The sequence below is a fragment of the Pelodiscus sinensis genome, chromosome 13 (assembly GCF_049634645.1).
Source record: "Pelodiscus sinensis isolate JC-2024 chromosome 13, ASM4963464v1, whole genome shotgun sequence".
In the NCBI taxonomy this organism is placed as follows: Eukaryota; Metazoa; Chordata; order Testudines; family Trionychidae; genus Pelodiscus; species Pelodiscus sinensis.
Window position 1 is genome coordinate 41,113,358 of NC_134723.1, and position 25,418 is coordinate 41,138,775.

General features: G+C 41.8%; 1 protein-coding gene across 4 annotated transcripts in view; it reads left to right on the plus strand.

Moving 5' to 3' along the window:
* The window catches only part of AFF2 (ALF transcription elongation factor 2), a 465,157-nt gene that overhangs the window by 243,844 nt on the left and 195,895 nt on the right, over positions 1-25,418 (plus strand). For all 4 annotated transcript variants that reach the window (XM_075941077.1, XM_075941079.1, XM_075941078.1 and 1 more), the window contains one exon: positions 11,875-11,919. In XM_075941077.1, coding sequence (XP_075797192.1) covers positions 11,875-11,919 — 45 coding nt within the window. The remainder of the gene's footprint in view (positions 1-11,874; positions 11,920-25,418) is intronic.

Consider the following 25,418-nt stretch of genomic DNA (forward strand, 5'->3'; position numbering starts at 1 on the left):
GGGATCGCAGCCAGCTCCGCTGGAAGTAGCCTGGGGCCAGACCCTCCTCCTGTAGCCCCAGGGCACCAGGGGCCCCGCTCCCAGGGGGAGAGGGGACAAGAGAGGGATGTCTCTTATCTGCTCCCCAAGTGCTGCCCGAGCAGGGGCTGGCCAGGGGCGCACTGCCCTGGAAGAGGCTCCTGGGTTGTAGCGAGATTGGCCCTGCTGGAGATTCCCCCTCCCGGCTGCTGCCCAGGCTCCAGGGCCCCACAGCAGCCCTGCCAGAGCTCAGGGATCCAGCCCGGACCCTGGCCCCAGAGCCACCGTAAGCAATGGCTGCCAGTCACTTTCTGCTGCCCGTCCTGAGCCACTGACATCTGCGCTGCTGCAGCCCCTGTCAGACCCCAACACCAAGAGCCCCTGCCCACGGCTGCTGGGTCCTTGTGTGACATCCGCTGCGCTGCAGCCTGCTGCAGCACACCAGCCAGCGGTTCGCGGCCCCGTACCAGTCGGTGGCCCAGCGGTTGGGAACCACTGCTCTGTGTAACCACAATGCAAGACACTGGCTGATGGAACTGTGCACATGTTGTAAAGGTAATTGGCATTCTGTTAGGCCTCATAAACCACAGTGTGCCGTGCATTATCCTCTATTTTGCCTTCTATTTACAACACAATACAAGTCACGTCGTGGGCAAAGACTGAAAGCAGCAAAGCACTTTTATGAAGTGCACGGTGTCAAGTGTGTGCCTTTCGCAGACTGATCTTCCTAAGTGACACGGCCTTGGGAGAGCTGAGAGATTCGCATACGCCTTAATTGTGGGGCAGATGGAACATGGTGTTGCCTTTGTACCCTAATTGCATCTATTAAGTCCCATGGGAACCTTAAAAATCCCAGAAATATCTTTTATTTGTTCTATTGATTTTTCGGACAATGACAACAGCCACAAAAAGCTAACACATTGTCGTGTTTCCAGATAAAAGCCGTGGAATCATACTCCAGTGTTAAAGACCAGCTTCTTTAGTACAAAGATCTAGGGTGCATTTTTTGAATGACTTGGGCTGAGGAGATAGGGAGATAGCTAGTCAGAGAGGCTAAGCAGTGTGGCTGCAAACCAATAGTTGCAAGGGAATAAAGCGGTAATTTTGTAAGGATCGCATCTCAAATATGTGACTGTTTTCCTAGTAATAAAACTATTAATCTGTAACTGTTTACTTATCAGGAGGCCATTATGTGATTGATGACCTGAAAATGGAGGTTATCTTTCAATTCATTTGAAATGCAAACTGACTAGCCAATCTATAGCTATTGTGGTATCTTTTTAAGCAAAATCAGGCACCTACCTTGACCTCCTATTTACATTTCTTTGAGAATAAAAATCACATAAAAGCTATCAAGAAACACATTTCACAGCAGGCAAATTAATTGGTTTTACTGTATTTGAATGGAGGGTTTATCAAATAAAACATGCCATGACAGTTAATAGTGTCATTTAGAGGCAGAAAATTATTGGCTTATTTGTTATTGGATAAAAGGAAGGCAAACACTTTGTATTAGGAAGTTTTAATGTGTTTAAAATCCTCATTAGGGATTTATGGACATTCTTGCTTAGTATAGCGCCTCATTAATTTGAGGCTAAACAGTTACTTCTGTGTTTCAATTTCAGTGTTTGGGTTTTTCCCCCCTTTTCTTTTCTTTAATTAGATCTTGCATTAGAGTGTGGTCTTTACATCACTGGAGATGTAGAATTAATTAATGTGATTTATAAATCTAATGGAAGTGAGTTATTCTTAGCTATCCTTTTATTTTAGTGAGCAGTTAAAGCAGAAATACCAGAAGTATGCACATAGACTAGATCCAAGAGATTTCTGAAGCTCAAGAAAAGTATATGACTTCTGCATGGAATACCTTTAGCAGTGTCCCTTGGCATTAATAGAACAACACATTTTAATTTCAAACATAACTAAAAGGGAGGTAGTAAAAAGATCCTATTCCATTTCAGATGTCTTTGTTATAGACTGTCAAAAAAGGGCTACTGTGTAGGTTTGATAAGTGTCATCCAGTGGCAGTTCAGATCATCAGAAGTTTTTTTCATATTTAACAAGGCTAAGACCAGGTTTTTTAGAGAGCTGCTTGAATTTAGATCAGTTTCCCATTAAGTTGCAAACGCTAGGCCGGGTCTACACTTAAGGAGAAGGTCAAATCAAGATACACAACTCCAGCTATGTTAATTACTTAGCTGGAGTCGACATACCTTGATTCGAGTTTCCCTTCCATCCTTACAACAGAAATCTAACAGGAGCCGTTGCCTTCATTGGCTTTGCTTACTCTTCACAGGAGCAGGAATATCATCCCTGATGGGGGAGCCCTATGAGTTTGAGTTAGTGGGTTTAACTAGACCTGTTAAATCGAACTCCAAAAGATCCATTGCGGCATTGTTGATCTGCCCCAGAGTGTAGACATGAGCCTACTCTCCCTGTTTTCATGTTTTGTATAGGAGCAACTTACTTTCTTTTTCATTCAGCAAGTTTTCGGTCGTTTTCTTTGTTGTTTTTTGGGGATTTTTGTTTGTTTGTTTAGCTTGGTTTTTTTTAAACAGAGTTAACCAAACAAAATCTGCAAGTTCATTTTGTTAACGCGGACACACAACCACTGATTCTTAACCTTTTAAAGGCTTCTTCCTTGTAGAAAGAGGTTTACCGATGTCGGAAAAAAATCCACTGTTCTATTTTCTTTCGAAAGAACACAATTGCAGTGTGGACATAAGTGAAGTTTTTTCGGAAAAACAGTTGTTTTTCCGAAAAAATTCTGTAGCGTAGATATAGCCCCTTATTCACTTGCTCATTTTCACTGGGCTAGAGCATCGGGTTTGGGGGGCAGGAAGGAGTGAAGTCTCTGGCTTGGGGTGTGAGCCAGAGATAGGGGTGGGGATGAGAGGTTGGGGTGCAGGAGGGAGATCAGGACAGGGGAATGGGTTGGGGTGTGGCAGGAAGTGAATGCTCCATTTGGAGGTGCGAGTTCTTTGGTGGGGCTGAGGGATTTTGGGTTCAGGAGGGGGTTCCGGGCTGGAGCTGAAGGGTTTGGAGTGCAGGAGGGGGTCTGGGCTTGGGAGGGGCTCAGGGCTGTATATTGGGGTGAGGTTTGGGGTACAGGCTCCAGGTGGCACTAGCCTCATGTGGTTCCCAGAAGCACCCCCTAGGGACCACAAGGCTATGCCATCCACTTCCAGCAGCCACACAGAGCTGGATAGAGACCCTGCCTTAGTTCTTCTGTGCAGCCGACTGGACTTTTAACAGCCCAGTCATCCATACTGACTGGAGCCAACAGAGTCCCTTTTTGTCTGGGCGGTCCAGTCAAACTGGATAAAAACATAAGAATGGCCATACTGGGTCAGACCAAAGGTCCATCTAGCCCCGTATCCTGTCTGCTGACAGTGGCCAGTGCCAGGTGACCCAGAGGGTGTGGACCAAAGACAATGATCAAGCAATTTGTTTCCTGCCATCCCTCTCCAGCCTCTGACAAACAGAGGCCAGGGGCACCATTCCTTACCCTGTGGCTAATAGCCTTTTATGGACCTAACCTCCATGAATTTATGTAGCTCCTTTTTAAACTCTGTTATAGTTCTAGCCTTCACAGCCTCCTCTGGCAAGGAGTTCCACACGTTGACTGTGCGCTGAGTGAAGAACTTTCTTTTATTAGTTCTTCTTAGATCTAATCTTAGAACTTTCTTTTATTAGTTGGATACAAGCCAACTCGAGTGCTTATCTTTCTGAAGAGATTGTAGTTTGTAATAGTTTGCTCTTTTCCAATATCGGTGGGGCCTTAAAAAAACAGTTTGGATTGAAATAAACAGAAAGTTTTGGTCACAAGTAAAACTACTGCAAGTGTTACAAATGCCTACTTGATTAAGGCTGGGCAGTGCGATGATATGTTGATTGGTATTATTGTACTGCTGAACTTCCAAACTATTTCAGTCAGTATCCATAAATGACATATAATTCTTTCAGAACTTTGGACTATTCTTTTATATGTATGCACTGACCTTGTCATTTTATTCAGCAGATAGAGGAAATTATTGGAGATGAGCATATTAGGATCATTAGCTTTGTGTAGAAAATTGAAGTTACCTGAAGTTAACAGCTTTGACACCTGAACTAGGGTTTTTTTTCCCCCAAGATCCCATTGAGTTCAGCAGGAATCATTCTATTAACTTAAACAGGCTTCTGATCAGGTCCCAGAATTGTTTTCATAGTTAACTTATTTTACGCATGAAATAGGACTGGATTCTTCTCCCATGAAATGGGCTGTAGATGTGGTTGTATCAGTGAACTGATGTTAGAATTTAGTTCAGTAATTGCAACTTGTTCAGATTCTTTAGTAACTTTGGAGATTGACATAACATCTCCATGGTGCAACATTTATGTAAACGGTGTGTATGGGGGATGCTGTTCTATTTGTGCTGCAGGCATGAATTTTATTATTTGCTTTTTTATATTGTATTTACATGTTTGGTTTTTTTCACGGACTTTTGAATGCCGCAGGGAGATGTTTGTGCAATCTAGTCTTCTCATTGTATTTTAGTTCCTGCATGTTGGAGGTGTTTTGAGAAGGTGGCAGATGTATGTTAATTCAGACCCATAAATGACTCTCTGAGGAATAAATAGCCCTGTGACATAACATGTCTGAATACCAGACAAGTCAGCTCAAATTGGATTTATTTGAATACTGCTGTTTTGATTCCATTCGGGTTCCTGAGTACCCCAAACGCACACAGTCCTGAAATATGTTGGTGATGACTTCATGAAGGAAATAACACCAAGCTAAGCACTTCTTGTTCATTTGCTGCACCTGTTTTAATCAGTTGGCACTCAAGGTAGTAAGGAATACCCAGGAAACTCCCAGCTAGTGAAATTAGCTTGATGTTTATTGCAGGCATCTTTGATCTGAATGTTCCTTTTGGGATAAAATGTTAGTGAAGTCAGAAACAGACAGGAGGACTAAATTAGAAGGTGACCAGGGGACATTGGACCAGTGGGATGGAATGCCATGAAATTCACTACACATGAATACAGAGCAATCCACCTCAGGAGAGGCAATAAATAGCACGGAGACTGCCTGCGGGATAGACTGCCATCTAGAAAAGTAAGAGTGTGAAAAAGGCTTAAGGATGACCGTACATGGAAAACTAACTGGGAGCTGGCAGTGCAAATACCGTTGCAGAAATGGGCAAAACTGCCTTTGGGTATAAATATAAGGGGGAAATAACCTTCGTGCCACTGACATACCATTTCTGGTTCACACAGTTTAGTCCAGATATAGCAAAATCTGATCCAGCACAGAGATGAGCAACAAAAAATGCAGCAATGATGGGAGGATGTGACATCTGTCTTCTTCAGTAGTACCCCCCACTTCTGCTGCCTACCTTTGTTAAGTAATCTTCATGCCACACTTCCAGACAGGTGTTTTGGTTGAAAGCTGTTTGTTAACAAATCCATCACACTAGCAACCTAGAAGGGTTTAGCTGAATGCATACTAAGGGTTGGATTGTAAATTTTACCCGAGCAAAGCCTCTTCTTTCCACCATACCTGGCAAAGTTGCAATTGTTAGTACAGACTAATCCACTTCCCACACGATATTCACTACAGGTGACATTGAAGGAACTGAAGGCAACCATAGAATTAGTCAAGTCGGGTCCTGTCATTGCCATTCTTGGCTTTAGAAGAGTTTTTGTCTTATCACCCTGTAGTGCACAATCAAAATGATTGATCAAGGTGCGTGTAAAGGATTTTTCATGCAAGTAAGTGAAAAATCAATGCATATCCACAGAGGTAAACAGGAGCATTAGCTTAATCTCTCTGAGTCCACAGTGGGTTCTGAGATAAAGGATATTACACAGGAAGTGGATCCGTTGATATGTGTATTTCATGATGCTCAAAAGCAACTGAAGAATGGGCTCTTATTTGCATTTAACATGAAACATTTATGTTTCCAATATGACAGAGATAGGAAAGGTACATTATTTGTTGAATGCCAACTGTGCAACAGTAAAATCAGGGGAATTGTGCAAGAACACTTTGTCCTAATTAAAATACAATCCTTTAGTCCTACCAAGTGGATCGTCCATCGTTTGATACTGACTACAAAACTTGAATGTGAGTTTTCAGGACTAGAATAATATGCACTACTTCCCACAAGCTTTTTGGAAGTTTTTAGTTCTTAGCCGAGTTCTTCTCCCCACTCCTTTCTTATTCCACTCTTTTACAATGTGGTATTTCAAAAAAGTGTCTTCTCCTTTGAAACTTTCATATTGTCAAACACCAAAAGGCACATTATATAATTTTGCTATGTAGCATAATCAAAATCCAAACTCTTGCGAGTTATACATTGTTCAAGACTAGAGTGTGGCCAAGGAATTACCGAATGAATAAATGGAAGGTTATATCAACATTACTCATCAGATATTATAACAGGTCAGCCATGGTCATTTGATTTGCATACTATTAAAACTATTTTCCCTACCTTCTAGTGTTCTTCTTACCTCCTTCCCAGAATTTAACATGTTGCCAATCACGTTATATATTAAACGCTTAGGTTCCACGTCATGTGCTCTTTCATTTGTGAGACTGGTTTTTAAGGTGGAATATTCTGATTGTGTGACCTCTTTTTTCCGCCTAGAAGCAATGTTTTACAGTAAACACAAAATCTTTTGATGCAAAGGAGTTTCAGTGGATTGAAATGAAATTGGAAGAGGTATTCAGTATGCCATGTAATTTGTGAAATCTTTTTGGTATGATTGAAGTCACATTACCTCAGGACTTATCTCTGCAGCTTATGTAATATTAACTGTTCTTTAATCAGAAGTTCATGAATACTCTGCAGAAAGAGAAAAGAGTTCATGATGCGAGCAGCAAGCACTTGGTTTTGACAAAACGTAATTCCTAGAATCGATCCTTCCTGTTAAGTTAGATTGTATTGCTCACAAAGGTAGACAGGTTCAAAAAAGTATGTATAAATCTAACGTCCGAGTGTTTCTGCTTATATGTGACTGCTGATGATAGCTTTAAAAATATCGTCTTGTAGCACTCAAACCACGTGATTTTTCTATATATTAGGAGAATGGTAGAATTTCATATGGGACATTTTCATATGTCTAGTGTCAATAAAATATTTATGTATTATAAATGTTAATAATAATTTCCCACAGCACTAATAGTCCTGTAGACTACAAATATCCATTACCTATATTTCTCTCTGTCCTGATGAATATCTGCATGGATCTTGTAACATGCTATGCAATGCCACTTGGATTTGTAAGCTGATTGCAAATGTTTTGGGGCAATTAATCTGCAATTTCTGATTCACACTTTGAAAGGGCTTTTTTCAGAATAGACTAAGAGCTTGCCTATACCTACCCGGAGAGCAATGCTCTGGAGATCAATCTTGAGGGATTTAGTGGGTCTAGTAAGAACCTGCTAAATTGACCCTTGTCAACCCGAGCACTCCATGGGGTTGCAAGGATTAAGGGAAGTCAATGGGAGAGTTTCTACCATCGATCTCCCACTGTGGGGAAGCTGCTTTCTTCTTAAGGTACGTCGACTCTAGTTACACAATTCTCATCGCTGGAATTGCATATCTTAAGTCAACTTTCATCCTAAGTGTAGCATTGGCCTAAGTATCTGAGAGGTGTGCTTTTTGAGTTACTTAAGCTATGGCTACCCTAGAGAGCTTACAGCGACAGGATGCAGCCTTTGCTACTTTAAGTTGGCAGGAGAGAGCTCTCTCATCAATTTAGTTAGTCCACCCCGCAACGAGCGGCGGGAGAAGCTCTTCTCCCAGTATAACTCTGTCCATGTTGTTGCTTTGGTCAGTGTAACTTATGTTGCTGAGAGAGTGGCTTATTCATGCCCCTGAGTGACATAAATGATACCAACTTACGTAGCGGCGTAGATCAGGGGGTCTCAAACTTCATGGCACCACAACTCTTTTCTGACAACAAAAATTTCTACGTGACCCGAGGAGGGGGAATAAAGTCTGAGCCTGCCTGACCATCCAAACAGAGGGGCCAAATCCAACGGCTACATCCTTGGGTAGGGGACCTATAACCTGAGTCCTGCCACTCAGGGCTGAAACCAAATGCTGAGTCCTAGGTGGTGGGCCTCAGGCTTCATCGCTGGTCCTTAGCCAGTCTATTGCCAGACCCACCCCCACCAACTGCTGTCTCTATCAGAGGTAGCAGCGCATGGTGGGCTGCCATGAAGCAGCTTCTGTCCACGGTGAGCCTGAGCCTGCCACAGACAGAGGCTGATCACTGGCAGCAGCCCCTGTCCTTGGGGGTTCTAGCTCCCCACAGACAGAGGCTGCTGCGCGACAGCAGTCCCTGCCAGCCCCATGGACAGGGACTGCTGCCGCAGAGCATCCTCTGTCCATGGAGAGCTACCACCCCACCCTGCTGCCTTAAAACCAACTCCCCTCGCGGACCAGCTCCTGCTTGCCACCCTATGCTGCTGCCTCTGATACAGAGGCAGCAGCGCAGGGTAGAAAGCGGCTTCCAAGGAGCGGGGACAGAGTGCACTGGCTGCTGCACCCGGGCACTATTGAATAGTTGTGTAACCGCTAAATTTTGATGCAGTTACATCCTATCTAACATCCCTAGTCCGGCTCCACTGTTTGAGAACCGCTGGTGTAGACATAGCCTGAGAATGTGGAACAGCACTGTGAAATTAGAAAAAAAAATGGTCTCATTCTATTAAAAAGCCATTAATAATAATGTACTGAAAGACTTACATTGATTTTCTCTATGATATCCCTGTTGTAATAATTACTCTTTTAATGTTTTGCATCAATCTAAATGTTTTCCACTTTGTGCCTGCTCCTGCTTTGGTCTCCCTGTATGACAATCACAGCACTTTGGCATCATGTGCTACCTTAATACACAGGATTCTAAGCAAAGCAATGCCAAAGGGAACAAAAGTTCTGTCAAGACATTAAAAGAAATCTCCTTTGCCATTAACAAAACTGATGCATGATCATTTACAGCTATTAGTGAGTGTTGTCAGCAGAAGCAGGTTGTGATTACGGAATATAAAATAGGTTTCACTAAAGTAAAATTGTGTGTTGATATTATTATTTCTTAAACGTATATAGTGCTGTGCATAATTGTGTATTTATATTTTTATTTCTTAATCTTATATAGGGTGGTGTGTTAGGAGAACTATGTCAAGTAAATAAGAACTGCATTGCCCCAAAAAACTAATCGTTCCAGGGATGCAAATGGAAAATTTCTGCACACTGGAATACAAAGTTTAGTCATGGGTGGTCACTCAATCTGGAACATATAACCGGGGAGGTGCATTTGGGTTTTGTTAGTTGGGAAGCAGTACATGGTATAGGAAAAAAGGCAAAAGTGCAGGTGAGAAAAGAAGTTAGAAGCTATCAAGAGGAAGAAGGATGAAGGAATGAAAAAAGTGGGTTAGGAGGCAATTAGGGCAGAGATTGGTGAAACAGAAGTTATAAAATGTGCAGGTGATGCTTTCAAAGACACCTGGCATGGAAATCCAGGCCACTGAAATCAATGGCAAAACTTCCATTGGCTTCAGTGAAGTCAAGGTTTTACCCCAGAGCTTGTTAGCTAGACTTTAGTTAGGTAGAATGTAGGGGAAAAGGGATATTTATCTTAACCCAAATGTTCCCACAGGTAGATCCAACATAAGGGCTGGTGGGATGGATAAAGTCAGTAGAATTACTCCTGTTTTAAACAGTGTAACGAAGAGCCACATTTGTCATATTCACTTCTGGGCACTTCATTACTGAGATACTTGATACATCGTAGGAAGTTCAGAAAAGAGAAACAAAATGAAGAGCGAGGGTGGAGAGAATGGGCTATTAGAAAAGATGATACGAATTAAATGCACAGTATACAAGAGGAATAAGAATGATGTAAATATCATGGGGTGATTGGAATAATTAAAGTGAGGGAGGGGGTTATATGTAGAAACGAGGGCATAAAATGAAATGTGGGAAAATACAGCCTATTTGTCAGGGAAAATATCCTGACAGTGAGATCGATAAAGCATGGAATAGTCTTTCAAAGGAAGTGTGGAAGTGCCCTAGCCTAAGACTTTTAGAACTAGATTGGCCAAAGTAGTCAAAGCGTTTGCAGGAAAAGAGTCCTGCAGAAGATGTGATAGGTTGGTCTCGTTTCTCGGTTCTATAATTCTGTTAAGTTGAACAGCCTGCTTGCATCGAGATTTGAGAATTGGGAGGAATACGCAGTTAGTGGCTGTCCTAGCCAATGCGCGGCAGCCTGTGCTGATGTGGGTGGGGACTGAGGAAAAGAGGTGTGGCTATGGGCTAGCTTCGCCTACCAAGCACTAGTAACCAAAGGCAAGGTGTATTTTTTTCAAAGGCTTCAAGGGCACCTTTGACAATATCCCCCAAATTGTGGCTGCAGTGTGCACTCAGAGTGGCTTCATTGTGCATATGTAACCCACACACCTAGTGGGTATGGTTCATTGTCCCATGCAGTGGCATTTAGACCACTTACAGCGAGAGATAAGAACAAGGGAGCTCTACAGCCTAACCTGAGAGCCAGCTGCCTTTATAGCTCAAGCTGTAGAGGTTCCTACACTAAGCTCCCCAGGTTCAATTCACCTGGTGATGGTTACACATACTCCCCTGAGTCTAGTGTACCCATGCAAGATAGCCAGAATAAAAACTGTTGTAGATGCATACACCTTAACTGCTACACAGTGTATTTACACACACAGCAAGCGCTCTTAAAATCCTGACAGTTATTCCTTATATATTTATTTATAGTATTTAGGGTATTTGTGCTCTTTCCTACATTTAGAATGGGTAATTAACAAAGAGCATCAGTGAGATTTAAAAAACTAGACTGCTTACCTGCAAGATTTTATGAACATCTGCCTGTCTTTGTGTGTACATGTGTAGATGTAATGCATATGTTAAGAGATATGGAAGATGTCTCAAAACTCTCCAGATGAATTCATGTGTGCTTTACAGTCTTTAGACGACATGAAACCTGTAATAGGCCCACAAAGTAAGGGTATATCTACACTACAGAGGGTTTTTTTGAAAAATGACCATTTTTCAGCTACATCCACACTGTAATCGTGTTCCTCCAAAAGAAAATCTAAACAACAGAGGGGGTTTTCCAACATTGGTAATCCTCTTTCTATGAGGAAGAAGCCTTTTTCTGAAAGAGCTCTTTTGGAAAAAGGCGTATGTGGATTGGGAAGAGGGAGTTCTTTCAAAAGAAGAGGAAAAAGGAAAATGCACAGGTTCCCTGGTGGCCACTCTATCGATAGTAATCACAGCTGAAATGCAAGATAGCGTCCATTCAGTGTGGATGCTCTCTTTCGAAAAAGCAGATTGCTTTTTTGATGTGCTTTTGCAGTGTGGATGCTCTCTTTTTCTGGAAGATTTCTTCTGGAAAAGTTTCTTCCAAAAGGAGTCTGCAGTATAGATGTAGCCTTAGAGAAGAATCAGCATCTGCCATTAAAATCTATCCAATGTTCTCACGAACTCTGTGTATTGGAGTAACAATTATATCATCAACTTTTATAAAAGATTCCAGCAATTTTAGTCACGGTATTTAACTGTGGGGAAATCCAGGTACTAAGCTCGTTCCAAATTACTGTTTGTAGCAACACACTTAAGAAAATACCTTAAGGAACTGTAGCGATGTATCTTTCAACTGATTCAGATTGATTTAAATTGGAAAATTCCGTTGGTAATGATCATTGGATGAAATGGCTTTCAAATAATGGGGCATTTCTTTGTTAGCTGTGGTTTATTAGATCTGTTTACTTCCTAATTGCTTTTAACCAATAAACTTTGCATTCTGTTACTGACTGACTTTTTTTTTTAAACCTAGGTTAGCCTTCCTAATGACTCCAGCTGCGTGGAAGAAATATTGCGGGTGAGTTTAATCCTCTCTCACCTATATCATCTTCTAATTATAGTTCTGGTGTCTCATATTTGTTCAGTAAGCTATACAGAGCTCATAATGTTGATCCACCATGTAATGAAGACAAGCCATAGTGTGAACAAAATGACAGAATCTAGCCATAGACTAATAGGGCTGACTAAAGCTGGCTATATTCTGTACAGATACATCAGTGTGAATTCAGAGTTATTTCAGCATAACCAAAAAGTTTACTAGTAAGGCTGCTTGTCAAACACTTTGGCAATCTCTGCTCAAGAGAGAACCAGGACTAGTGTATTTCTGAGGTGCACTTGCAAAGCAATGTGGGGAACTTTCTCAGAGCCAGCTGGTAATATGCCTGGATCCAGCTTGTTATGTCAATCCCCCTTGAGTGCATTTCACTCCTTGGGATAGTTAGGAAAAGCAAGGAGACTAAGGCCACGTCTTCATTTGCCACACTAAAGATCGATCTTCTGGCGTTCGATTTAGCAGGTCTAGTTAAGACTCGCTAAATCAAATGCTGAGGGTGACTCCAGTCAGCACCAGAACTCCTTGCAACGAGTAAGGGAAGCTGACAGGCATGTTTGCACTTATGAATCCCCTCTGTGATAATGGCACCAAACTCAGCTTAAGATAAGATGACTCCAGCTATGTATTTTATGTAGCTGGAGTTACGTACCTTAACCCAACCTTGCAGGTCTAGTGTAGATGTGGCCTAAGCAATTTAACTGAATTTTAACCCCACGGAAAGTAATAACTCTTGCATTTTGTTTGTCACAAAGGTTTGTATGTAGCAGAGACGTAAGATGAGATTTATGCCCTCTGATTATAGATTGTTTTTCAGGCTGATCTTGATTAGTGTTTTTATAAACTTAGAGTTTTAGAATTCTTCATAGATTCTGACAAATAAAAAAGGAGTTTGTCTGAATTTACAGTCAGAACTTACCAGTTAAGTGAGGGAAAAAGTTCTGTATCCATTTGGGGTATGTCTAGACTGCATCCCTCTGTTGGCAGAGGGATGCAGATTAGGCAGGTTGATATTGCAAATGAGGCAGGATTTAAATATCCCGTGCCTAATTTGCATAAAAATGGCCACTGCATTTTGCTGACTCAGCACTTTGTCGGCAAAAAGTGGCAGTTTAGAGGGGGATCTGTCGAGAAAGAAAGCCTTTTTCGATAGATCCTGTAAACCTCCATGCAGGAAACATAAGGGATCTGTCGAAAAAGGCTTTCTTTCTCAACAGATCCTCCTCTAGACTGCTGCTTTTTGCTGACAAAGTGCTGAGTCGGCAAAACACGGTGGACATTTTTATGCAAATTAGGCACGGGATATTTAAATCCCTGCCTCATTTGCAATGTCGACGTGCCTAATCTGCATCCCTCTGCTGACAGAGGGTTGCAGTCTAGACATACCCTCAGATCCCTGAGTCTTCTGAGACCAAATTTCAGTGTTTCACATTTTCTGAAACACTTAGCCACTTATGTCATCTTGTGTAAGAGCCTGAAGAACTGCTCACGATACCATAACTAAAGGTTAATGATAGACCAATCTCCTGTTGATTTTGCTTTTCTAACCCTCATAGATGAGAAGTTTTGTTTGTTTGTTTTTTTAAAAACTATTGACTTTAAACTAAAGCCAAACTAAAAGTAATACGGGACATTTGCACTGATTACAGGTTACCAGTGCTAGACGGATAGGTGGAGATGGATAGATGGTGTTAGATAGGCCTCCTTCTGTTCCAAAATATGTTTTAACTATTTAAAGATAATGTGATCTCTGAGGAAGAGCAAATAAGATGAATAAACAAACCCCAAGAAAATATTTTTCTTTATTGAAATGTGACTAATAATATAGTTTTTAATTAGCCTGTGAATTGGTAGGCATAAAAAGAGAATTCAGTAGGAACATGTGTTACAAAGTAGAGAAAAAGCTCAGATGCTTTAAACCAAGGTTCCGAGTCCGATGCTTCTGCTTCTTATACCAGTATGCTCTAATGTTTTTCTTACGTGTTGTTTGCATTGCAGTAATACAGAGGGGCCAAGAGTCCTTGTGCAGACACATTACAAAAAGGCAGTCCCTATCCAAAGAGTTTATGTTCTAAATTAATGGAAGCTTCAGGGAGTAGCTCATGATTCCATCTACATGTTTTGTTAGTTTATAAAGTGCTTCCAGACCATTTGTTGTTTTTTTAAATTAATGGAGTTATTCCTGATGTACATCATTGTAAAGGAGAGGAGACTCAGTTTTGCTGAGCATTAATTTCCATCAGTTTGATAATCAGGGTTGTGCCCAATACATTTTTGGAATCAGTACCAAGAGCCCAGCATCTGCTTTCATATGTACATGTGAAAAACTGAAGTAACACTTTTGACTTCAATGCCTCTTCCTGTTAACTTTAGTGTATCTGATGCCACTAGAGACCACCAGTGCTTGATGGCTAGAACACAGTGACTAAGATTTTAGCCATCTCATGCACATCTGTCTGGGACTAGCCATTGTCTAGTGATATATGTGTATAAGGAGCCAAATATTGCCCTCAGATTCATTTTCAGTCCCTGTGCATTTCATTGAGGTGCTGGGCAGAGGGCAAAATTTATCCCACTGAATGCAAACTAACAGTGATATCCCACTGCCCAGAACTTTCTGCAGAACATAGCAGGAATTCCCTTAGAAAGCCTTAGGTCTGCCGTGAAAAAAAAATGTGCTGACTGCATTAATTCCCATGTAAGTCTGCTCTTCCTGCAAGGATTACCCTACCAACCAACAAAATGCAGTCACCTCTGGAATGAAAATGGTCATGGCACTAAAGAGTACCTAGAATTTTAGAAAAGGAAAGGAAGGATCCTTCATCCCGTTGAAACTCCATGAGGAATGTGAGGAAGGCTGAATGTAATTACCGATTGAGAGTTAGAGCGAGACCTTCAACTGGTGCAAATTGAGATAGCTCCACTGGACTAAAGATCTGGCCCAGTAGAACAATCATTTCTGTGTTGCTAAATTGCTCTTTTTACAGTGAGATAATCATTTAAAACCAAAGAGCTACCACTGGCTAGGAGGGCAGAAGAATTCTAGAAGGTGTCTATTTCATTGTTGTGTAGTGTCAGGTAACTAGACAGATTTCTGATATTATACAGGCAGCGGTGATATTAATTAAAAGCTTTCTAGTCTAGAAGCAAAACAAATCCTAAATATAATTTAGATTGTAATTAGTATAAAAATGACTGGAGTTAAATGAGCAAAGTCTATAATTTATACTGTCTTCTATTCTTCTCATGACTAGCTCATATCTAATGACATTGGAGAATATGTAAATTGATCAGCAGGTGAAAATGCCCTTGACTGGGTAAATTATGTGTAGTATTACCTTTCTCATGCCATTTGAAAGCACTAATGGATTTAATATGTATTATCCATCGTGGAGGTGAGCTGTTCACAGAGCAAAATTAGCCTGCAACAGATATAGCCCATTATTTGCCCCTCAGTAATTGTTTTTCTTCTAAAACACAAACCAATGCTGAAGAATGATGCTAACCCAAATTATAATAATTATAATTTGAAAAATACGGGCACGCTGTCCAGCGTGGTTACAAAGGCACTTAGTAGCTGACATGCAGTTTAAATATTTTCATGTGAAATCTGGGGATTTGCTGAGAGGGACATGATGTGAATTTAAAACAATTCTACAGACGTCACTGGACAAGTGAATAATGAGCTGACTAGCCCAGTAAATCATGTGAACCTGTCAAATGTGGGAACGCGTTGGGGAGGAGATGATGTCAAATAACAGTAACTTAGCAACCCAGCATTTGGCTGTCCAGAGAATGAGTAAGAGTTGCCACTTTTAAATAGCTGAGTAAATAAACGGATCCCTATATGTCTTAGGTGTGCCATAAAAATACCCTGGCACTATATGTTTTGTGTCAAGCACCTTCTTTCTCCTGCATAACGTGATTTATTATTTCTATCAAAATTTTTAAAAAAATAGATTGAAAAGGTAACTCACGTGGAAAGGTGTAGCCATGGCCTCTGTACCATGGCTGGAGGGAAGGCTTCAGTGTGATGCAACTATTTCCTCTGCCCCCGTCCTTTAGATCTTGCTCGGAACATAACAATTTTATGGGCCAAAGTAATTAACATAAATGTAAAATAAAATACAGATAATTCATTTCTCTGAAATCCCCAAAACATCACATTGCCAGCTTTAAAGTGGTGTTTATTCAGTAGATGCAGGGCCAGGTTTGGCTCTCCCAGCCAGAGAAGTCAAAGAGAAGTTCCACTGATCATGGAATTCTTCTCTCGTTTACAACTGTGTGTAAATTGGGACTAGCTGTGCTTCCTTTTGCTGTTACTGAACTATGCTGATTTACTCCTGAATTATTCTGGTGTGAGAACAAAATTTAGCCCTCAGTCTTCAGCTAAGTACAGAATTCAACCTCGGGGGTCTATTACGTAGCCAGCACTCTGGAAAGATAAGAGTGTTGTGTGATTTGTTCATACCATAGTTTTGTAGCTGACCTTGTTCCCATCAGTAGGAATAATGCCAGTGAAGTCAATAGCTGGGATTGTTTTTCTCGTGTTTTATATTTTGTGTAGCCACTGAAACTAGTGCCATGGAGGCCCAGTCTTCAGGGTTGAAAGAATTGGGCTTGTTTACTTTAGAAAAAAGAAGACCGAGAGGGGACATGATACCAGTTTTCAAGTACCTAAAAGGGTGTTACATGGTGGAGGGAGAAAAATTGTCCTCCTTGGACAATTGGCCTCTGAGGATAGGACAAGAAGCAATGGGCTTAAATTGGAGCTAGAACAGAGCCGCAAGTAAGTGTCATAAGAACATAAGAATGGCTGTACTGGGTCAGACCAAAGGTCCATCTAGCCCAATAGCCTGTCTGCCGACAGTGGCCAGCACCAGGTGCCCCAGAGAGGGTGGACCGAAGACAATGATCAAGCAATTTTTCTTCTGCCATCCTTCTCTAGCCTCTGACAAACAGAGGCCAGGGACACCATTTCTATCCCCTGGCTAATAGCCTTTTATGGACCTAACCTCCATGAAATTATCTAGCTTCTCTTAGCTAGATAATTAGCTAGTGTCAACTAGTTTTGGACTATTCTGGGTCATTTTGGCTACTGAGAGTCACTGGAGCATTGCAGAATCCCAGTCATATCCCTTTACAGTAGTAATGATCCTCATTCACCCTATGTGGAAGGCCGGGTGTACTAAATTTGGGCTAGTAGAGGATACCCCTATGCAAGGGATATCATCATTTAAGTCTGCTGTGTGTGGTTGGTATAAAATGGTTCCAGATAGGAATGGTGGTATTTTGTACCTACTGTACTTGGCGCAGTTGTGAATGAATACCCAAGCAGAGCCAGTCTCATTTTCAAGGGGCCACCGACAGAGTCCAACACAAGCCCGTTTGGGACACGCGGCAATTAAAGGAGTTGCAACCAGTTTTGTTTTTTTCTCCTCAACAAATTTTCCCCGGCGGTCGCCTGGGGCCGCCAGTTGGTTAGGACCGGTCCTGTACCCAAAGGTTAAGGTACTGAAAGATCAATATTCCAGCAGAATAGACAAGTGGAAGGGACGTCAGTTTCAGGCCTCCCAACATCTTATTTTGAATTTGTAATAACATTAAGCAAATTTGTTGGCAATGCACTTTGAAATGCAGAGACTCATATTTATACAAATTGGTTCTGGCCTATCTATGCTGGAACAATGGAAAGATTACAAGCAGATATAAAGAAGAAAGTTACTTGTAACCTGTTTCCAACACAATATTCCATTGTGTATTCTTATCTCCTGGAAGATACACTTTTAACACACATTTTGCACTGCCAAATTGTACTGTGGCCAATTTCAGTCACGTTATTTAATTCCACTGTCCTTGCCAGATTTAATATTGCTGCTAAAATTACTATAAAGTAAATTGGCACCATCACAATGAACCCAACGTTGACTAGCGTTTGGCAATGTGTTAATGCATCTGAAGGGAACAAGGTGATTCTCATCTGTCAAATGAATGAAAATATACTAATTTGGTCCCATTTCCCATGCTCTTCCCCATCTCCGTTATACAAGAGGAGCCACTTTGTATGCTTTTTTTCTTTTTATAATCACCTTGGGAGTGAGTTAACATAGATTTTAATGTCTCACATGATGTACATCCTTGTTCCCATAAAATACACTCAGTGTCACGGCAAAGACTGTAAGAAAAATGGAAACCTGCTCAAAAGGAATCCAGGTTGGAGGTGAATGATTACCATTAACAATGGGAAAATTGGCTTGGGTGAAATAGAACAAACCTCAAACATTGCCCAGATCTCTAACTGAAGTCAAACTGTGCCTAGGTGTTAGGGTTGCCAGGTATCCGGTTTTGAACCGGACAATCCAGTATTTGAGTTTTCTGTTTGGGAAACATATTGAGAAAATATAAATGTCTGGTATTTTCTAAATAAGATGTAATGTAGATTGTGATGTAATGTCAAGTGTGTCCGGTATTTTTGTTGACACCATCTGGCAACCCTACTAGGTGTGGCACTTGAAAAAGTTTGAACACTTTGATTTGATACTTTCAAATGTCTCTGAATTTTGAGTTCCAGAGAGAACTAGATGCAAAAAAAGAAAAAAAATGCTTGTAGAGGGGCAGTTGATGGGGCTTCTTACAGTTAATTGGCAACACGAACTATCATAAAACTTCACCACTTTCTCTCACGAGATTGCTGCCCAGATTTGCAGGCCCAAGGGGCCTGACTTTCCCCTTGGTTATGTCAATATCTGTAAGGGATAGCTCCACGGAATTCAACCGTGACTTCAGTGAAAGAGAGGAGAATCAGAAAGAGGACGATGTGGGTGGTGCTCAGTCTACTCAAAGGGATGTTGCCATGGTGATGACTTATGCAGTGGTCCCCAATGCAGTGCCTGCAGGCACCATGGTGCCCGCTGGGGCATTTATGTGCGCCCGCCTAGTGACCAGGGCCAGCCTGAGCCATCTTGCGCCCTGGGCCCCAGGAGCATGGCGCATGCACGGCCCCCACCCTGGGCGTGCGGCGCATGCACGGTGCTGCCCCCGGGCACGCGGCAGCCCCAAAAGGTTGGGGACCATTGACTTATGGTATTATGGCCCTTCACCAAAGCTGTACCAAGTCCTCTTCCTCGCAGTCCTGAAATAACAGATTGCAAAGTGAGGTGGGGGGGACAACAGAATAGTTGGTCCCATGGGCAAGGTGAGAAGGAATCCAACTCCATGCTTCCAGAAGAAGCGGGACCTCAGGCAGAAGGGGCAGGACTAGAGGCAACCTGCCTTCAGTGCCACTTGGAGCTCACCATGCCGAGTCTCCTCCCGCACCCCGTAGAGAGCCATTAAGAGAGCTTAGACGGGCCAGGGGCCCCAGGCCCTTTTAAATTGCAGGGACCCGGGAAAGTTACCCCCTTTGTCTCCCCCGTTGGTGGGCCTGCAAAGCGATAATGAGGTGTGACCTATGGACCAGGCTTCTATCAAGCATAGAAACCACTCGAGGCTAGCATGCTCCACTTATGTGTACTACTAAGATAAATCAATCTATACATAAAATCATGTTTTGAAACACACACAGTTAAAAGTCTGCTCACTGATGAATCCTTTCTGTATTTCATCTGAGCCTGTCATAATGAAACACGGTAAATACGGACATGAGTATTTAAACTGCTGGCAATGTTACCTTTCATTTACGTAGATTAATAATGTGTAGTTTACATAACAAATTCTGTGCCTTGGGCACAGAAATACAACATTGAAAACATTCTAATGGAACCATTAGGGTTTGTGAATGAATATTTGTTCTACAAACAGTTGTGGCCTGAAATGACAGACTCAATAGCATTTTCTGTCAGATCTTTATCTTATAGAAGGGGAGGGCTGCATTTTATCAGCCTGTACAGCAGGGACTGCAGGTTTAAAGCAATGAGCTAAGACCTATCGTGTACAGCTGATGGGAAACCCCATCAGAAATCAGTCAGGCCAGAGGAGTTGGTTGGTCCAGTGTTTCTCAACCTTTTTTTGCTCATGGCCCCCTTCTGAGCCTCGTTTACCTCTGTGGCCCCCCTCATAGCTGCTGTTAGTTGGGAAAAAAGGTACATAATTTACCTCATGTTCCGTTTTTTCCATGTGGCCCCCTAGTGGTAGGGTGTGTCTCCTGGGGAGCCATATGGCCCACGGTTGAGAACCACTGGGTTGGTCCATTGACGGATAACTTGGCCCCTGTGTAGTTGGTTCAAAGAGATTGCAAGTGTTCTGCTCCTTCTCTTACTTAGTACTTATAGGTGGAGTTGGGGCTAAACAGACAAGCAGTGATCAAGGGAGGAGTAGGTGTGGTATGGGGTGGTATGTTATTGAATGCCTCTTCAAAAAGCTTACCTCCAGCTGTGCCTTACAGACATAGCTCCTCACAAGTTGCACACCCCCAGTGGAAAAGCCAGGAAGCATGCATCCCGGAACTGACTACCATGCAGTTGGAGCATGATCCTTACTCCATGGAGGACGGTATCATATGGGTAGTATGGATTCATCTTCTTCTTACACCCAGACTCCCTACCGCTTTGCCAAGACTTCCTCCAGACCTTCTTTCCAGCTGCTACAATAAATACCTCAATGGATCCCTAAGAATGGACCTGGGTGCTTCCAGTAGCAAATAAAACCAAGTTGTGTCCTACAACATGTGTTGGAATTTCCTATTCGGAGCAAGACTGGCCCCACGACAGCTGATTTCTGGGATCCTGTAGAATGTGTAAGATACTCAGAAACAGGCCCTAGGTAGGCAGAGGAAACAGAAAACTCAAATTGTCAAAGAGTAAGGAGAGTAAAATAGGGGAAGAACAAGTTGAAAAGTACTTAGACAAGTTAGATGTCTTCAAGTCACTAGGGCCTGAGGAAATACATCCTAGAATACTCAAACTAACTGAGGCATCTGAGGTATTAGCAATTATCTTTGAAAAGTCATGGAAGATGGGTGAGATTCCAGAGAACTGTGAAAGGGTAAATATATTGTCAAGCTATAAAAAAGGAAATAAGGACTAAGGATGTTAAAATGAGATGAATCAACTCATTGAATAGTCAGTGCAATTTGCATCGACTATTTGATTAGTCGATAAGGGCGCTTCCGTCTTTGAAGTGTAGAACGAGCCCAACCGGCTCTTGCTACATTTCAGAGAAAGAAGCACAGAACCAACGGGAAACTGAAGCAATCCCCCGCTGGCCTGTGCTCCCCATGCGCGCTTTGCTTTTGAAATGTACAAGAACCCTGGGAGGGGCTCTTGTATATTTCAAAAGCAGGGAGCGCAGGGCCCGCAGGAGACCGCTTGAGTCTCCCACTGGCCCCGTGCACCTCGCATGTCCTTCTGGTTTTGAAATGTAGCTAGAGTCCTGCTCTTGCTACATTTCAAAGGAGAAAGCACCACCAGTTCCCCACTGCGCCCTGTCCCCACGCTCCCCATGGAGACAGTGTTGGGGGGAACCGGCTTTTAAGCCGGCTCCCCCCAGCACTGGCTCCTGCTCCCCCCTTGCTGCCTCTCTCTGATAGAGGCAGTGGGGGGAGGTGGAAGCGACTAGTTGAGTCGACTATCCAATAAGCATATGCTAGTAGCTTACATCTCTAATAAGGACAATCCAGGGAATTACCAACCAGTCACTTTAACTTCGGTACCAAAAAAATAATGGAGCAAAAAATTAAGCAATCTGTTTGCAGACCCTTAGAAGATAATAAAGTGATAACCATCAGCACAGTCACGAACAAATCATATCAAACCAACCTAACTGTTTTCTTTTACAAGGTAACAAGCTTTGTGGATAGAGGGGAAGTGGTAGATATGATATATCTTGACTTTAGTAAGTCTTTTGATTCTGTCTTGCATGACGTCCTCATAAACAAACAAGGGAAATGCAGCTTTGATGGAGTTACTATAAGATGGGTGCACAACTATTTGGAAAACTGGTGCTAGGGAGTTGGCATCAGGGCTTCACTGTCAAGCTAGAAGGACATGATGAGTAGGGTCCTGCAGGGATCTGTCCTGTGTCCATTTCTGTTCAGTATCTTCATCAATGATCCAGATCAGTGTTTCCCACTTTTATTTGGCCACGGCACCCTTTTAAACTCAAAGGAATTGTGCGTAACCCCTAATAACAGGAGCAAAAAAAAGTAGGCCACAAATAAGTAAGGATAATGTTAAACAAATGCTAAACAAGGTCATGAGATCAACATTTAGTTTAATTGTACATATTTAAAAACAAAAATCACATTTAATGTGTACAAAAAAAATTTGAAATCATAAAATGTTATTGTAATGGAATTTTCTCGTTGAACCTTTATTTTCACTTTGTGGAATCCCAAGGATCTGCAAAACACCATTTGGGAAACACTGATCCAGAAAATGGTATAGAGTACTCTTACAAAGTTTATGGATGTTAAACAAACTGGGAAACATTGCACATGGTTTGGAGGATAGGATTAAAATTCTAAATGATCTGGACAAACTGGAGAAATCGTCTGAGAAAATTGGATGAAATTCAATATGGACAAATGCAGAGTACTCCACGTAGGAAAGAACAATCAGCAGCACCCTTATAAAATGGAAAATGACTTCCTGGGAAGGAGTATTGCAGAAAGGGAGCTGAGAATCATATGGTGTGTCTAGACTACAGGGTTTTGTCGACAAAAGTGGACTTTTGTTGACAAAACTATACCTGCGTCTACACTGCGGCCAAGTTCTGTCAACATAAAGTTCTCAGCAGTTTTGTCGATGTCTGTAAACCTCATTCTACGAGGAATAACGCCTTTTATCGACAGAGTTCTGTCGACAGAAGGCATCATTTCATCTATACTGTCCTTTGCGTCTACACTGTCATGTCGACAAAGTGGCTTGCTTTGTCGACAGAACTGGATGTAGGCTAGACACTCTTTGTTGACAGAAGCTTTGTTGACAGTATCTGTCAACAAAACTTCTGTCAACAAAAGCCTATAGTCTAGACGTACCCATAGTGGTCAGAAGCTAAATATGAGTCACATTGTAACACTGTTGCAAAAAAAGCAAATATCCTTGCGGGACATGTTGGTAAGAGTGTTGTTAGCAAGACATGAGAAGTAATTCCCCCGCTCTCCTCTGTGTTGATTAGGCCTCAAATGAAGTATTGTGTCTAATCTGGGCGCCAAATTTCAGGAAAGATATGGACAAATTAGAAAAAATGCAAAGAACAAAAATGTTAAAAGGTCTAGAAAACATGACCGATTATGTAAGATTGAAAAAATTGGGTTATTATAAGGAGAGAGAAAAAATGTTGTCCTTAACGTTTAAGGATAGAAGCTGGGAATGGTCAACAGGATGGATCACTTGGTGATGACTTGTTCTCTCTGATGCATCAGGCATTGGCCACTGATAAAAAACAAGATACTGGAATAGATCGACCTTTGGCCTGATCCAGTGTGGTCATTCTTATGTTGTTAGAACAAGAAGCATTGGGCATAAATCGCAGTAGGGATGGTTTAAACTACAAATGAACTAAGACCCTCAGTTAGTAGGTGTTTGTACTAGCGTCAGGTATTACGGCTGTTTTAGTATAACCGCGCAAATGCAAGGCTCGGTCAGACATTAAAAATTACACTAGACGCTACGGGTTATCCATCTCTGTGGAAAGTCGCTCACATTTCTTGGAAGAAAGCCTGGTGCTGAGTTTAACCTTCTGAGCCCCCTTATAGACTTTCAATCTAGTTTAGCCATGTATATTAAATTGTGCTTATAATTAGGGGGAAGGTTATTGAATATGTAAAACCCTTTTAATTTCTAATTAAAGGACATGTTTCTTAATAAGCATGTGAGAAGAATGCACGCTCTATGGATGGAGAGACATTTTTGAACTTTTCAGACTGTCACATTAAAATTGTCACAATTGTTTAATTAGCTAGTAGGCCCTGCCACACTGGTTGTGTCAGCCATGTAACATAAATTCTCTGTGGATAGCTGGCAATTCCCTGATCACAACATTAAATATATATTGGTCAACGAATTACTCACGTCTGTTTTTGTTTTGAAGGCAGTCCTCCCAGAACTCTGCTTGCAGGAGCAAGCTGGAGGACCTGTTGGAGCTGTAGTAGTGGAAAAATGATGTTTTTCTTACTCTAGAGTATTAAACTACTGGGTGACAATTGTTCAGTGATGAGAGATAGAAATTGCTTACGGTTTTATATATTTGTTCAACATTCGCCATGCACTATTTATTTTGCCTGATTCCAATGTTATAGTTATGCCTGATAGCACCAATGTAGTTATGGCATTGTCAGAAGAAATCTCTATTTTCTGCCATTTACAGCTCCCATGTCAAAATTTGACCTGGGCCAAAACTTTCATACAAGCAGACACCCAAGAATAAATACATTAGAATCATAAAATCGTTGAATACTAGAACTGAAAGGGATCTTGAGAGGTCATGAAGTCCAGTCCCCTGCACTCATGGCAGGATCAAGCACCGTCTAGATCATCCCTGACAGATGCTTATCTAACTAACCTGCTCTTAAAAATCTCCAGTGAGGGAGTTTCCACAACCTTCCTAGGCAATTTGTTCCAGTGCTTAAAAACTCTGACAGGAAGTTTTTTCTTAATGTCCGACCTAAATCTCCTATGCTACAATTAAAGCTGATTGCTTCTTGTCCTATCATCAAAGGTTAAGGAGGATAATTTTTATCCCTCCTCTTTGTAACACCCTTTTGGGTACTAGAAAGCTTTTATCATGTCCCCTCTTAGGGTATGGCTAGACTGCGGGATTTTTTTTGTGGAACAGCAAATGTGCTCTTTTAGAAGCCCTTGTATTCCTCGTTCTATGAGGAAGAAGGGGGCTTCTGAAAGAGGGTTTTATTCTGACATTTGGCCCAGTCTAAACGGGTACGGAAAATGCAGAGCACATTTTGCATACCTTTTTCTGACAAAAACTTGTAGTCTAGCCGTACCTTTGTCTTCGCTTTTTCAGACTAAACAAACCCAGTTCCTTCAATCTTCCCTTATAGGACGTGCTTTCTAGACCTTTAACCATTTTTATTGCTCTCCTCTGGACCTTCTCCAATTTGTCCAATCTTTCTTGAAATGTGGTACTCAAAACTGGACACAGTACCCAAGCTAAGGCCAAACCAGCACAGAGTAGAGCAAAAGAATGATTTTTCATGTCTTGCTTACAACACTCCTGGTAATGCATGGCAGAATGTTTGCTTTTTTTCCCCCCAACAGTGTCATATTGTTGACTCATATTTAGTTTGTGATCCACTATGACCTCTAGATTCTTTTCTGCAGTACTCCTTCCTAGACAGTCACTCCCCATTTTGCATACTGTTACATGAAGACCAAAAAATAATCACTCTCCCAACACTATAGAGGAAAGAAACAAGTTCCATTCCCAGGCACACCTCTGGACTGCTGAGTGACCTTGGTCAAGTCATTTCCTCTCTCCCTACCTCTGTTTTCCCATCTGTAAAATGGTGA